Here is a 15,582-nt window from a genome sequence, read left to right as displayed (position 1 = left end):
TGCAGAGTGTTTACCATGCCTCTGGGAACGTTCCTCCTTCCTGTTCTCTGTTTCTTGGGAGTGGCAATTCCAAGGGGACTGCAGTATGTCACGTTCTCACGCAACGCTACAAAATTCCTCCACCTGTCCATGGACTTAGAATCAGGGACCATTTACCTGGGGGCTACCAACTTTCTCTTTCAGCTGACGTCCGACCTGCTGATGGAGAACATGGTTCAAACTGGACCAGTTTTGGACAGCAAAGATTGTCTGCCCCCAGTCTCAAAGCTGGAGTGCCCTCAAGCACATCATACTGACAATCACAACAAGCTGCTTCTGGTGAACTCGGTGCAGAAGGAGCTGATTGTGTGTGGCAGCGTGCACCAGGGCATCTGTGAGAAGAGGAGCCTCACCTCCATTGACCATGTTCTCTTCCGACCAGAGAGCCCCGGTGACACTCAGTATGTTGCTGCCAATGACCCCAATATCACCACTGTGGGACTCGTAGCCTACTCGAAGGATGAGGTCCCCTTGCTGTTTGTGGGACGGGGATACACTAGCCGAGGAGTTGGAGGAGGGATTCCTCCCATTACAACCCGAAATCTCAGGGCCCACGGCAGCGATGTTCAAGCAACGGACTCTCACTCTATTTTCTCCTACGAAGAAACAGCCAAGCTGGCAGTGGGGCGGCTCTCTGAGTACAACCACCACTTCATTAAGTCCTTCACTTACCGCTCGAGCGTCTATTTCCTCTTCTACCGCCGAGACCTCAAGTCTCAGTCACGCGAGTACAAGACCTACATCTCGCGAATCTGCTTGGATGACTCTCATTATTACTCGTACGTGGAGTTACCTCTGCTCTGCCAGAGCAAAACCAATACCTACAGCCTCCTGCAAGCGGCCTACGTCACCCAGCCAGGGAAGGACCTGGCCCAGGGGCAGCTGGACACTGACGGGGAGGTGCTGTTTGCAGCCTTCTCTGCCTGGCAGGCTTCTTCAGGCAAACTGAGCGAGGAGTCTGCGCTCTGCATCTATGCCATGGAGGAGGTGGACCGCTTGACCAACTGGACGAGGGATGTGTGCTACATGAGAGATGGGAAGTCAGAAGACGGGACAGAAGTGGCGTACATTGAGTATGATGTCAGCTCCAACTGTGTCCAGCTGCCAGCGGTAAGTGACTTTGCACCTTTGCCAGGGTAAAGAGAAATCTGCAGTACGCTCTTGTGTTGCTTTGTGCTCCTGGAGTGAGCCTGTTTCCCACAGCTGTGTGATGAAATCTGCTTGGGCTAAAAGCCTCTGGGCTCACTGTTTCTTTGCTACCGCAGCAAGGCAATGCTCTTGCATTCCAACTCAGGTCTGCCTTGTTCCCTCTGCAGTGCTCTGCTTCGCGTAGACAGGTTTGTGCAGTGTGTGGCAACGGGAAAGGCATCTGGTGTGAGCTGGACCTGGTGCTTGTTTCGTGGCATTACCAGGCAAGAGCACTGAAGCTGCAGTTCAGGTTGCTCTTAATATCTTCACATCCTGATCTAAAGGGGTGTGCTGGGTCCTTGTTGCTTAGGTTGAGGTGCATCTCACAACAACTTCCAAGAAAGGGCACCCAGCAACCAAAAAAAAATCCAATGCAAGAGTTAGCAAAATCCTGTCCTACTGAAGACTGCATTAGTCCTGCAGAATTTTGTATACCAGGAAGACTTTTTCCTGACCTGGCTCTTCTCCAGAGCAATAAGGAGTGAGCACGCAAAACTTGAATTCTGTGGCAAAGGCGTGATGGGATATTGCAGGATAAAAATGTAAAGTGGAAGTTGGCTGTGACCCTGAATCCCTTTCAGTTTGTCACCCATGCTGTCTGGTGCTGTGATAGCAGGGACAGTGACATAAACATAGAGCAGCAGCGTTCTCCTGGGGCAGGATGCAGTGTCCTGGCATGAGGTTCCATGGCTGTGAGTAACCTGTTTTCACCGAGGGCATTGTTGGTCCATAACAGAGCACTATGTCTTCTTGTCCTTCTGCAGAATGGTAACTTAAGGTAACTTCCTCTTCCCAACCTCCTGCACAGCTGTACCACAGAGCTTTGGGAATATCTGCAATTGGATGTGTGGTCCAAAACCTGTTTTGAAATTATGGTTTGTGTTTTGGCAGCTGAGGCAGACTGTAGAATAGCTATGGGACAACAAAGGGGTAAAGAGCAGGCTGGAAGCAGGACAAATGTAAGGTCAGGAAGAATACACTGACTGGGCTGTGATGTCCTGCTTTCACTGACCTTTAGCTCTGTCCTGCACGTCCCCTGCAGGCCAGCATGGAAGGGATCATCATGAGTTCAGAGCAGTTTGGGGGATTTCCAGTCAGCCTGGTATGAGCAGCTTTTCTAAGCAGCACGGAGAGTCCCCTTGTCCTGTTTAGTGCAGCGGTGAAGTGGGTGCACAGGGTGGGAGCAGAAGCCAGGCTGTGCTGTGTGATTCCTGGCACGTGATCCCAGGCCCCAGCTGCGTGCTTTGGCACTGGTGGGCTGGCTGAACTGTAGCATCTCATTAACAAGTGTGTCCAATGCCATGTGAGCGTCCTAACAAACTTTATCCCTCACCATTCAGCCCGTGGTAGCGGTTGTCGTTAAGATTGCATCTAACAACACGCGGGGGGCTGTGCCAGCTCCAGCCTGCTCCATTCAGCACTAAGTGGAAGCGGCTGTCAATGAGCATTTTATGCATTTTATCAGTTCCAATGGTGGCAGCTTGTGCTTTATATGGGAATAATGCTAATTAATTTCACGTTTTTCTGCCTCCAAACCAGCACAAGGTATGCTCTTTTCCTCAGCGCTGTCTCCTTGTTTTTAGAGCAAAGGGGGAGGCTAGCATTGAGTTGTACAGCTCAGTGCCATCTCTTCAGCTGGAACAAACACTTGGTTTTTTATAAAGACTTCAGAACTAGCTCTGGTTTGCTGGAGATCTGAAAGTGTATGCACTTTCCTATTTGTCTCCAGATGCAGGAGATGGTAGATGCTGTTGGTGCCTTGATAATTGGACTTGTGAAGCAGGTTCCCGTGAGGCTGCATGTCTTCCCAGGGTGTAGTTTTCAAGATACACAGCTTTTCTTTTTGCATCAAGCTTTCCATCCTTATCATGAATCAGTACAGGTTTGCCCCGTTGTTGCTTCTCACGTGTGAAAGGTAGGAAGCAAACACCAGAATTCAGCTTTGGTCTGGGCACTCCAAACTTGCTCTGTGGCAGTACGATGCTGGGTGATTCCTGTGGAGTATTTGCTACTGCGTTGCCAAGATGCTATTCACCAAAAACAATTCAGACAGCTTCTATGTAAGTTTACAAAGTGCTTATATACAATTATCATGGTCTTAATCCCATGGCACAGAACGTGTTTCAGCTCTTGCCTGTGATTAACTTGCACTGCTGACAGTCCCAGGGAGGCGATGGCCAGGCTGTGCCAGCGCTGGGAGAGCTCGCACGGTCACGTTGTTCTGTAGCAGCCGACCCTCAGTGTGCAGTGAATTCCAGCATCACGTGTGGGCAGCAGCAGCGCTGGGCACAGATGGGATATACAACCATTTCTGTCTTGTATCCATTTTATTAAAGCAAACTTTGAAAAATCAGCCTCTAGTAATGAGATATTTTTGGTTCCAGCGTTTGTCTAAATTGATATAAAGCTTGCAAAAAATATCTAGAATCCCATTCTAAACAAAGGCTTCATGCCTTTGAGTGTGGACGTCTGGCAATGGCTCACTTCCTATTAAATCTTAGAGGAACTGGGGCTGTATAAATCCAGCCTTGCTGCCTGGAGCGAGGGGAGCTGGGTTGGTGGGAGCTGCCCAGTAATACCTCAGTGAAAATATAGAGCTATGGAGGAGGAGGAAGATATTATCCATGGTGATCCCATGGTGAAAATCAGCTTTTATACACTAGCATTGTTTGAAGACAAGCCTCTAATTGATTAAAAATGGTAGGTTTAATAGTATCAAAGGATACTCTGATGTTAAACTAGGCACCAAGCGAGGTGTCAAGAAGCAACAGAGAAACTGTCCTACACAGATTGTGCCATTATTTAGGGAAAAAAATGAAGCATCTCCTTTCTACACGTACCAATAGCAAATAAGTTGGCAGCTTTTATTCTTTCCTTTAGAATTCAGCAAGTGACGCTTTGGTGGGTACTGGGAGGGATCTGGCTGGAACAGAGGGATGACTGTTTTTGCACAGTGCTGTGGAGCTAATTTTCAGAAGTCTGACAGAGCTAGGAAGAATTGCAGCAGTGTGCAGAGAGGATTTGTTTGTATTTTGTGGGTCTCTGGCTGCACGCACTGCACAGGTTTTGTGTGTAGCTCTTTGGAGCAGGCTGTGTTCCACCCTGTGTTCATGTCTGTCCTGGTTCTGGGGGCTCCACCTCAGACCTGGAATTCATGAGTGATACAACAGAACTGTGCTAACTGTTGGACGTAATGCTGGTGACGTGGGCAGCTGATTCCATTTTGCACCAGAAGCTGGCATTTCCATCTTGGTTGGTGGTTGTTGTTTTCTGAAAAATGCATCAAGTCTTCCCCAAAGCTGTGCCGTGGCAGCGTTCAGCAGGAACGCTTTTTGGAGTTGGCTCTTAAGCAGAATTTAGGTGCATTTCATTAGCAATACATCTGTTACGCTGAATAAACTCAAGTGGAATATCTGCAGGATTCTGTTAGGCTACAAACAACCAATGTACCTTAACTAATTATTAGAAGCTGTTTGCTACTCTCATCAAAAAGCCCAGAGATGCAAAACTAAATTCACCTCTGTGAGAGACAGAAGAGAGGATGGGAGGGGTGGAAGGTGATGATGTTCTTTGTGTCCTTTTGGTTTGGGTACTGATTTCCCTGTCCTTTTCACTCCCCCAAAGGACACCCTGTATGCGTACCCCTGTGGCTCTGACCACACTCCCAGCCCCATGGCCAGCCGGGTCCCCTTGGAAGCAGCCCCTCTCCTGGAGACAACAGAGTCCCGACTGACAGCTGTGGCAGTGAATGTGGAAGATGGCCACACCATTGCTTTTCTAGGAGACAGCAGGGGGAGACTGCACAAGGTACGGTCTAGATGCAACAAAGGGGGTAAAACCAATCAAGGACGCTCAGGTGGGGGGTGGCAGGAAAAGCAATGTCAGTTCTTCTGTAATTCCTTGGGTAGGACAGATGTCTCCCACTCCTATTCTGATACTTTGCCTGTATACTGCTGTGACTCTCTTGCAGGTGTATTTGGGAGCAATGGGAGATGCACACATCTATGCTTCTTTAGCTATCCAGTTGAACAGCATGGTGAGTGGAGACCTGCTGTTCGACCAGTTGCAGGAGCACCTCTTCGTCATGACCCAATCAATGGTAAGAGCAATTAAATCCCTTCCACAGAAGAGCTGACGGGATTTGAGTTCCAGACAAACTGCTGAAGGGAGTGGAGGAGTCTTGAGAAATGTGGCAGAGGTTTTACCCATTCTGGTAACATTCTGGGTTTTAATCCATGGCACGTATGTTTTCATAAGTTGGTCAGGCTGCCTTGTTTCAGCAGTGATTATGTGATGAGTTTTACAGATAAAAGCAAGCTGTGTAAGGAACTATGCAAGGCACCTTTCCTCTTCTTCTTCAGCCTTCTCTAATTCCTTTTGTGTCCGGTGGCAGCAGGAGAAGCAGCACTGTGATTGCTGGGGCTGCTGGGTGGAAAATTGAGCTGTGGGTATTTTATTTGAGAGGATTTGCTGAATGCTCAGATCAGCTTCTTGAGCTAGAAAGAAAAGGATCCTCCTAGCAAAATGAAAGCAACCCCTGTGTTACTCTGTCTGAAAGAAAGGGCAAACTGAAAATGAGAATGTGCTTGAAAACCACTGCTTCCCTTCATTCAAACCCTCATGTGCAGGTTGAGATGCTCAAATTTTGTAATACTTCAAAGGAGGAGCTGAAATCTGTGAGTGGAAGATGATTAGGGGAAATCTGAAGTACATCCCTATGAGTAATTGTTCTGTCAATTAAAAAAAAAATGCAAAATTCATGATATACTTAGCAAAAGTAATAGGTTGAGGATTAGAAGATGATCGTTTGAAGTGACTGACAGCACAGTAGCTGAAGTGTAGCAGCTGATTTAAAGAAAGGCGAAAGGCAGAAATCAGCAAGGATGGTCAGTTAATGCAGGCACGTGCTGCAAGTGAAGCTTACCCCAAATGCTGCAAGGTTGTGCTCCACTTTGCTGAGAGCCGACTGCTTTGCTTTCACTGCAAGCGGCAGCTCTGCCAGATAGAGCTGGGCAGTGGGGCAGGTGCTTTCAGAGCCCTCTGCTGGAGCTACCACATCCAGCTTCAGCATGGTGGGCTGTCAGTACACAGCCTCTGATGACACAGTCCAGAAAAACAAAAAAGCAAATGGCACTGTTTGTTATTTATCACTAAATAAAGTGTTCTTGCAAGGAATGTCATGGATAATGTTTCAGCAGTGTGCTGTTTGCCTCAGTGTCTCTGCAGAGCTTGAAGTTAGTGTCCTTCCTTAGTATGTAAAATAGGCATCAGGCAGGCTTTGGGAATGTCTTCCTTTTTCTTCAGTTCTGTGCAGTACTAGGAATTAGCCTGAAATTTCAGTGGCATGCTGATAACAGGACCTAACTAGCTAGGCAGAAGTAGCTGTAGTTCTGGGGCCTGCTTTGTGTGTGCTCTGATTTCAAAGATCTCTTTTCCTGACAGGTGCTAAAAGTTCCCATACTGGAGTGCTCCCTGCACTCAGACTGCGAGTCCTGTCTGGCGCTGGAGGATCCTTACTGTGGCTGGTGTGTCCTTCAGGGACGGTAAGATGAATCCTGCATGGGTTTTGGAGGAATAATGCTTAGGAATTGTCCCCATTTACTCTCTTCCAGTGTCAGTGTCTCCATATATATGTCTGGTGTCTGGGTTTATTTTTAGCTCCTTTGTGGGATATATCTGGCCTACAAATTCATTCTGATTTACCATTCTGTCTGCACTTCTAAAGCACCTCTATAAGTCACAATTGCACAGTATTGTCTTTCAGTTGCTTTCTGGATCTTTGGTCACTCACAATGTTCCTGTCCAGAGGACTTCAGCCAGGTTTTAGGCTGAGTACAGCTCAAACTGCCCCTCTACAAATTTCATCACTTCTTCTGGTGTCTCTGTTGTACTTGGTGCTTTTTTACTTCTTGCTCCCCTTCTGATATTGCTTCACAAGAAATGGTTTGACCCAGCATGTCTATCTGCTTGCTGGCTGTCTCCATGTGAAATGCCCTGGGACCTGGTTTATGGCCCTTGAAGCCATAACTGGCAGCTGGTTACGGCTCATCCTTTGCTATGGAAGGTGGTGAGAGGATGGGACTTCATGGCTCGTTTAGCAGCTTCTCTGAGAATCTAGCAGGGGTTTCAGACAGCCAGCATGGGCTTGTGGGTTGGATGTGTGCCCTGCTAGGGCTTTCTGCTGTTTCTCTGCAGGTGCAGCCGTCGCTCGGAGTGCTTGAGGTCTGGATTGAGTGAGCAGTGGCTCTGGAGCTTCAACTCTACACAGCAGTGTCTCTCTGTCCAGTCACTAACTCCAGCCAATATCAGCCGAGAGGAAAAGAGAAATGTGAGCAATGATGATTCTCTCTGATAATCTTCAAGCACGTAGAAAGAGTCCCCTGCAAAATTGTAAGGGCCCACAAGTCTTTCTGGTGCTTTCAAGCATGTCTGCCTCACATGAGGAATTTAAGTTGGCAGTCCCAGGAAATATAATTGTTTTTCCTATAAATCTGAATGGCCTTGTCTCTTAAAAGAAAGTTACTAGGTATTCTGGAGTATTTGATGGCTGCTTGGGTGAGGATCTTCCTTGGCTTGATATTTATTATATGCTTCTGTCTGTGAGTTCAGAGTGTTTCTGACTCTTCTGATACTCTCTAGGAAGATCTAAAAGGAGCTACCCAAATATAGGGCTTCAATCTGGCACCAGAGACCTGGCAGAAAAGCTGAAGTATGGCAGTGTTTTAAAGTCTGTTAGGGCATGACTAGAATCTGTCTTTTGCTAGACTTGAGCAAAGGGGGGAAATTGCCCTTTCCTTGGTGGGTGCCAAGTTCAGTGGGCGAATGGCAGGAGATGATGGGTGAAGCAGCCAGCCCGAAAAGATAGAAAAATGGATGTGTGTGTAGATAACTGCCTTAGGGGGCTCTTGCTTTGAAAAAGTAGAACCAGAATATTAGATGAACTAGAAGAACGTTTTGGAGAACGGAGTATTTACTGTATGCTATTGAATTGGCAGATATTCCTGGCTATCTCAGACTTACCTTCTCTGCATGAGGAAGAATTTTACTCATGTTACTTTCAAGATTATGAAAGCTCAGCAGTTCTGACAGAGTCAGGAATCATGTGTCCTTCACCAGATCCCAACCAAACACCAGCCTTGCCAGCAGGAGCAGGTCAGTGAAATGCTTTAAATGGGGCATGATAAGCTCAGATAGCATTGTCAAGAGAAAGTACATTTTGGGTCAGAGTGCCAGGATTCGCAGCGATGGATGTGCACGGTCTGTCAGCAGGTGTTCATTTCATTCTGTCATAATGTCTATTTGCTTGCTACTTGTGTGTCACGCACATCCTGTGCTGTTCTGGGCTGTTGCCAGATTCCAGTGCCAAATTCTGGTGGTTGGAAAGGAGCTCCCCCTTGAAGGGTTTTGTGACAATCTGAATATGATCTGAAATGCAGTCTGGAGCGGTAGCTGGTTTGGCAGCATTTGTCATAAATCTGGAGAGAGCTGACTTAAACGCTGCCGCTTTTTCTTTCTTTTTCTTAGCAAGCAAAGTTTGATTATAAATAAATAAAAAATAATAAAAAAAAGCAAACCTTTTCAAAATCCATACATGAATGGAAGAAGAAAGTACCTGTAAGAAAAGTGAAGAAGGGACCCACAGCCATTAAAAAAGATTAGAAATGAATCTGCAATGCAGCAAAACCTTAGAAAATACAGTCAGGCTGTTACTATAAGCAACAATCTCTAAGTATTACTAATTGGCCACCCCAAAGCACCTAGAAGGCTCTCTGTCTATGGCCTGTGTGTTGGATGTTCCCCAGCCTGTTGGTGTGAGCTCTGATGAGCTGTTTTCTTCAGAGAACTTGTTCAGCTGAAGTAAATAAAGCAGGTGCTGGCTGGGAAGCAGTCCACACAAATCACTTGACTAGCTGCAGAGGTTCTGCCATGTACCTGCACAGCTGTCTGGTAGGTCTGAAACCACCTCCGTGGTCGTAACATGACAGCAGAACCAAGGCAGCTCTGTTGTTCAGACACCTTGATTTTTTGGTATTTGCTGGCTTTCATGCTGCGTGGAATAAACCAACCAGGTGTCCTTTTCAGTCAGGCACAGAGAGAGAGGCTTCGTGCCCTGTTACTGCAGGCAAAGTGAACGGGATTGGTTTTGCCATTTAGATTGCAAACATTGACCTGAATTTAAACTGTGAAGGTCATGAAGGTAAATCCACAGTCTAGTTTTCACTATTCTACACTTCAGATCCTTTTAGCAGCTCCTTTATAAGCCAATCTTGCTTTTACTTCAACAATTAAGTGTTTTACCTACATTATTTTCATCTTGCTTCTCTGAAGCAGCCTGCTTCTATTTTCTCACCTGAGCTTATCCGACAAGAACCATCCAGGAATCTTATCTGTGTTGTCCTTCTGCTTCTGTAGGAGCTCTTTTAGTCAGTGAACTATGGCCAAGTGCTCCTAGAAGGGTTTTGCTGTGTTAAATGTGCCAACCTTCTCTTCATATTTGTTGTTACTTAGGTTTTCTCTCTTCTTCACTGTATTTGCAGCCCTTCTTTGTGCTATTTTTATACTCTGCTAAGAGTAATTTGAAGTTGGTAATCAGAACTATACAATTTTCTAAATGAGATGTCATTAGAGCCTCGTACACTGGTATTTTCCTATTCTTACAAAAAAGCTTTTCCCAGCTTGCTAAAATATTTTCCTCTTTTCTGCTTTACTGTAGAGGTTGCATATGGCTCATCTGTGACTGCTGACGAGTTACATGTAGGTAGCAAGATCTCTTAATTTGCAAGGGCTCAACCTTGTCATCTCTGCTGTTGAACAGCACCATTGGCAGTCATGGCAAATAATTGGAGAAAAGAATATTAATAAATACAGCATCAGTCCTGAAATCCTGAGAGGTGTTGGCCCTTCCAGCACTGCCAGATGCAGTCACCTTTGTAACAGCGATAGGAGCTGGCAGCACTGCGGTGACTCCTGCCTTCAGCAGCATGTGATACCATATTTTGTCTTACTGCTGGCTTTTCGTGACACCTCATTGCCTGTTTTACTGGCATCGTGTCTCTCTTGTCACCCTGTTAGGAATCCAGTTCAAGCCTGAGGGATCCTCTGTCAGACAGGACAGCTACTTCGTTGTCTTCCAGACTTTTGCAAATGAATGTATTTTTATATGCAAAAACAAGTCTGAACTCTCTTAGAGGAAGGATAGGCAACCTTCTTGTTACTTATTTTTGTAACAAATTATCTTGGACAAATGGCAGCTCCTGGAGTTGGGCAGAGCATGCAGTATGTTTTCATTAGTTAGAAATCTAATGTTCAGTTCTAAGGTTGAGGGCATTTGTTTGAAATGAGGTTAATTGCATTTTTGTAACTGCCATGTGCAAAACATCTCCCTCAGGCTCATGCTCTCAGAGATGGTTAGCTATGACCATTCCTGCAGTTATTTGATCTGTTATAAAGCAATGATAATTCTTTTCCCAAAGAGAATCTGGCTGTCCTGAAGCTTGTAGTTAACATGAGACATAGGTTTAAAACAGATAAGTCTTTGGTCATTGCAGGTGAGTTTACAGGTCTTGTGAACTCCTTCACTGACTCACCTCTCAGTCTGGCCATAAAAACAAAGATCTCGAGGTGATAACTGCGTGTGAAGCACATGTTGGTTCCAAGGGTTTTCCTTTGGATCACAAACGACGACAATCATCTTTGAGCCTGGAATGTCACCTCTTCACGTCACACAGAGGTGACAGTGGAGTTACAGCAAATCTAGAGCGATCTTCAGTCATCTTCCTTCCCCTGGGTTGGCAAGAGCTGTCATAAACTACCCCGATAAACTTGTCCAACCTGTTCTTAGTGTCCACAGGATAATCTAGTGATGGAGATGCTGGCAGCATGGAAGGGAATCTGTCTCCAGGTTTGACAAGTGTCTTCCATAGAGCATGCTGTGTCTTTTAACAGTGGCACTCTGAGTGGCACCATTTCTAAGAAATTTTTATTTTCACTTTCAGATCATGTCACCATAAAGCTTGTAGTGCGTTTCCATGACATCTTCATTGCTTCTGTGGACTTCTCTTTCTATGATTGTGCTGCAGTGGCCCTGCTATGGAAATCAGCACCGTGAGCACCTGCTTTTTCTTGTCTGTGGTTCTAGGGAGGGTGGCTGCCCTGGATCAGCATAGGAACTACTTTTCTATCACTGTTCCAGGTGCCAGAAGTGTGTGAGCAGTCCCTGGGGATGCAACTGGTGCGTCCAGCAGCACCTCTGCACCCACAAAGCAGCCTGTGAAGAAGGAACCATTATCTACAATGAAAGGGTGCGTCTCCTACTCAGTCCTTTGGTGGTGAAGCTTCCTCTTCTGCACATAGCTGTGGGGACTGTATGGAGTGGTTTTGTGCTTGGGTTTTATTCTGTGTTATTACTTTTCTCTTACCCTGCCATATTGTTTTTCTTTAGGCCCAGATCCCAACTTCAAGTGTGTTCCCTTCTTCAGCTGCTCCCCTCACTAAGTCCTCTACAGTAGCCCCAACGGTGGCCGTAAAACCCATCACTCCCCCCGTGCATGCAGTATCAAGCACTGTGCCCCCCACAGAGCCCAACCACATCACATTCTCTGCTGCCTCCAATTCAATGACTGAGTCTACAGAAATCATTAGCAACCCGTACTCAACACTTTCAGCTGAAGCAGCATCTCTCCAGGCCATCACAGAACATCCCCTGCCACCACCAGCAGACAAACCTGCTGTCACTCTGCCAGGCACAGCTTCTCCTGCTGCATCTATTTTCACCAGCCCAGGCAAAAATGTGGATCATGCAGCCTTGCCAACCATAGGGCCCTCCACTGCCCAGGAGCCGTGGCACACTGAGCCACCTACCACTGTAGCAGCTTCTCCTCTGTTCACATCTTCTCCAGCAGTGACACCTTCCCCTCATGTCACCAGTTTCAGATGGCCTCCGAGTTCTTTTCCTACCACGGAGGCCCTGACATCTGCCATCCCATCTCCCCAAACCCCTGGCCAGATGCTAGAGGACCCTTCTGCCTCTAATGACTCTCCTGCCATGCTGGGAACTGAAATACCTGCATCAGATCCTCCACCATCAGCTCCCCAAGATTCGCTGCTGGGGGAGGACACGGAGCTCCAGGACACAGAGGATTGGATGGATTTGCTGCAGGCTGAAAACGACACATCTCCCTTCTCTGCTTCTACTCTTTTATCGGGTGATGGTGATTCTTCAGAGAGGGATGTCCCTGACTTACCCAGGATCCTCCACCCTGACCTTGACTATCAGTATGATGCCCCTGGATTTTGGGAGGTAAGCTGCAGAATCTGCTTTTACAGTTTAAGCTGTATTTATTGGAAAGTTTGATGGGATTTGCTGGTCTGATGTTTCAGCATGTAGAAGAAGTTGTGCTTTCTGAGAAAGTAGGTGACCACTGTAATGTGTGGGATGAGAAGTGGCAATCTGAAGTTCCCAGGCCTTGTAGAAATGCTGCTGATCTGAAGGTGGCAGCTGCTGTGATGTCCAGGATATTCACAGCTTTCTGCTGTTCACTACTTCAGGCTTGTGCATCGCTTTCTTGTAACTCCCACAGATGTTTCTTTGTCCAGACAGGCTTTGCTTCTCTGTTGGCCTATTGTTTCTTTGATTTCCTGTATGAGAGGTGTGGAAATCTCTTTGTCTAAAGATGCTGTGTTTATTTCCAGAATGAAGAGCTTAGTTGGGGTCCTGGTGCATGTCCCTGTGTGCAAGGAATCCAGGGATCTTCACTGTTTCCAGTCAATGTGGCGAGGAAGATAACCCTGCTTGGAAAGAACTTCCACCTTTACCAGGTAGTTAGCTGCTATTTCACATTAGCATTGAGAAACCATATTAGTGCAGAGCACTGTTTGGGCAACCAATCCACTGGACTGCTAAAAATAATTGTCTAAGAAAGTTGTGGCTCTGCTGAGGTTTTTCCTGTGCTCTAGCAAAAAAACAGCTAGAGGAGTGCCTGACTCCTGTGAATAAGCAATTTTGTACTTGGGTTTCTTCCCGGGTAGGAGGGCAAGCAGAAAAAGGGAGACCACAGGTGTGCACCAACCTGCTGGGGGTCTGAAAGTATTTGCATTAAGTTGCACCTGTGCTGCAGTGCAGATGGCAGTTCTTGGAATAACTTTCTGCTGAATCTCTGCTGTTCCTGTCTCCATACACAAAATACAGATCATCTGTTCTCCTTCCTTTCTGGACTGGTAATGCTGATGTGGCTATTCCTGTTGTACCTGAAGCTTCCATGGTGGGGAAAACTGGCCCTGGAAAGCTTCATTCCCAGGGTGTGCCTCTGATTAAGGGGAAAAAAAAATAGTTTGCTTCTTAAGATGGAATACAGCTTTGGCAACCCTTTACAAACATCTGCTTCAGAACACAGCCCACAGACTAATTGTTGGTTTGTATGTTAAACTTGACTTCACTCGGAGGAGCTGAGCTAGTTACAGATACTTATCCTCCTTTTTTTGACAAGGCATGCATAAGCAATTTGAAGAAAGGCTCATGGGAGAGAGAAGAATACACTTAGTATTTCCAAGATGCACTAATCTGTGTGCTCTGCCTTTGTTTCCAGGACCAGCAGTGGGACTATGAGTGTGTCCTGAATTTGGAAGGGAAGATGATGATGATGGATGCTTATGTGGAAGGGGATGCAGCAAACCAGTCCCTATGTTACATCACCTGCCAGCTGAACCAGGTGAGGGACTTGTGATGGCATTTCACACTGGTACTAATTTGATTCACCTTGTTCATCTAACTGGCTGGGAGGTGAGGTTTCTGAGGAGAAAAGCACGTTTTGCTGAAATATTTGTGGAGTGTTTAACGCCATAGAGATCTTGTCTGGGGTGCTGCGTCCTGGTGGCACCAGCATTTCAGGCTGCAGAAGGATTGTGTGGTCTGAGCCACGAGATCTGTTGCTGCATTTGATGTGGCACAGAATGGTGCTGTGTCAGTCGCTGCTCATTGCAACCTGCTGCTTTGCTACAGCTGGAACTGCTGCTTAGCACAGTTTGCAGATCATGACTGCTGTGGCAATGGTTCTTTTGTGTGGGTTTGATGTAGGGCAAGGTTTACAGGCAGAGGTGATGTTCTTAGTTTGCAACCTCGCATAGTCAAAAGAAAAGGAACAACATTAGCTTTTGAGCACACAGGCACTGCAGACCAATTGTAATCCTACATCCCAAAATTGCAGAAGTGCCAGCTTGAACAATTTCCCAAGCAGGTGGCTTGTAATTAGAAATCAGACATTTAGGGATGCAGTTAGGAAGTTAGACAAGTATTGCCATGAGCACACGCTTGTTTGCAGTGTTCTCCCTGGTGAACCAACGTCTGTTTCTCTTTTTAGAGCTAAGTGGTGACTGAGTGAGCCAGTAAGGACAAGCCCATGCTGCCATCGCCCGAGCTAATGCTCCTTTGGCTGCATTCATAGAAGCTCCTTATAGGCTGTGCATGATGAATGCTACTTTTTTTGTTTTTTCCAACCTGTTCAGCTAGTGTGTTTGTGCCTCCATGAGGTCCTTTACCTTGATGGTTTCTGTCTTTGCAGTACAGCTACACAGCTCCTCAACTGGAATTCAATGCTGTGGTGTTTGTGCAGAGGCGGCAGCACCTTCGAGTGGACAGTGCTGCAGATCTTCACGGTAGGAATGCAACACTTCTCCAAGGGGCAGCATAAGGAATGGAAGGGGAACCGAGAAATCCTCAGCTTCTTTATATGTGTAGATATTTGGAATCTGTAGTGATCCCATCTCAGGGCAACTGAAGAAAACATACGGCCTGATTTTCATCAGTTTTCACAGAGCAGAGAGGTGGAGGGGGTGCTGCGTAGGACACCAAATTGCTGAGTTATTCTATGCCTTAGGGGCTGTTTTCACATGCTTCTGGATGTTTCTCTTCCAGTGACTTTCTACAACTGCTCCGTGGGACACACTGACTGTAGTCGCTGCCAAACAGCTGACTCAAAGTACAACTGTGTGTGGTGTGGTGGTGACAAGCCCAGCTGTATCTTCAGGGGCTCCTGCAAGGAAGAGATAGAAGACTTGTGTCCAGCACCTCTCATTCACTCCGTGAGTAACCACCTACTCACTAGTATGTGGCATTCTCCAGTTGAAACCGGAGGTCTGTGAGCTCAGAGTGCAAGCAGTGTAGTTCAGTTGTATGTTGGCACATTGGAGAGTACGTTGATCCTATTCCACTGCAATTCCTTGGTGATGTGAGGATGCTAGACTTGTGCTGAGCTTTTGTTGTACTGAGAGAGAACATTGGGGAATGATGTATTTGTATCTCATGTGAGCTGAAACTGATGTTCCAAAAGAAGCATAACCATTTAAAAGCTCGGAAAGGAT

The 15,582-nt window shown here is 46.5% G+C and overlaps 1 protein-coding gene across 1 annotated transcript in view; it reads left to right on the top strand.

Moving 5' to 3' along the window:
• The window catches only part of PLXNB1 (plexin B1), a 51,986-nt gene that overhangs the window by 16,417 nt on the left and 19,987 nt on the right, over nt 1–15,582 (top strand). The window contains exons 2-14 of the mRNA XM_042823256.1: nt 6–1,149; nt 4,852–5,034; nt 5,198–5,326; nt 6,670–6,770; nt 7,423–7,555; nt 8,223–8,379; nt 11,223–11,331; nt 11,420–11,528; nt 11,669–12,526; nt 12,919–13,044; nt 13,812–13,934; nt 14,784–14,877; nt 15,137–15,303. Coding sequence (XP_042679190.1) covers nt 16–1,149; nt 4,852–5,034; nt 5,198–5,326; nt 6,670–6,770; nt 7,423–7,555; nt 8,223–8,379; nt 11,223–11,331; nt 11,420–11,528; nt 11,669–12,526; nt 12,919–13,044; nt 13,812–13,934; nt 14,784–14,877; nt 15,137–15,303 — 3,423 coding nt within the window. The 5' untranslated portion in view covers nt 6–15. The remainder of the gene's footprint in view (nt 1–5; nt 1,150–4,851; nt 5,035–5,197; nt 5,327–6,669; nt 6,771–7,422; nt 7,556–8,222; nt 8,380–11,222; nt 11,332–11,419; nt 11,529–11,668; nt 12,527–12,918; nt 13,045–13,811; nt 13,935–14,783; nt 14,878–15,136; nt 15,304–15,582) is intronic.

Source organism: Centrocercus urophasianus, unplaced genomic scaffold (assembly GCF_019232065.1).
Source record: "Centrocercus urophasianus isolate 14NV4802_14NV808 unplaced genomic scaffold, USGS_Curo_1.0 seq_22, whole genome shotgun sequence".
NCBI classification, from domain to species: Eukaryota; Metazoa; Chordata; class Aves; order Galliformes; family Phasianidae; genus Centrocercus; species Centrocercus urophasianus.
This window is presented reverse-complemented; position numbering and strand designations above follow the sequence as displayed.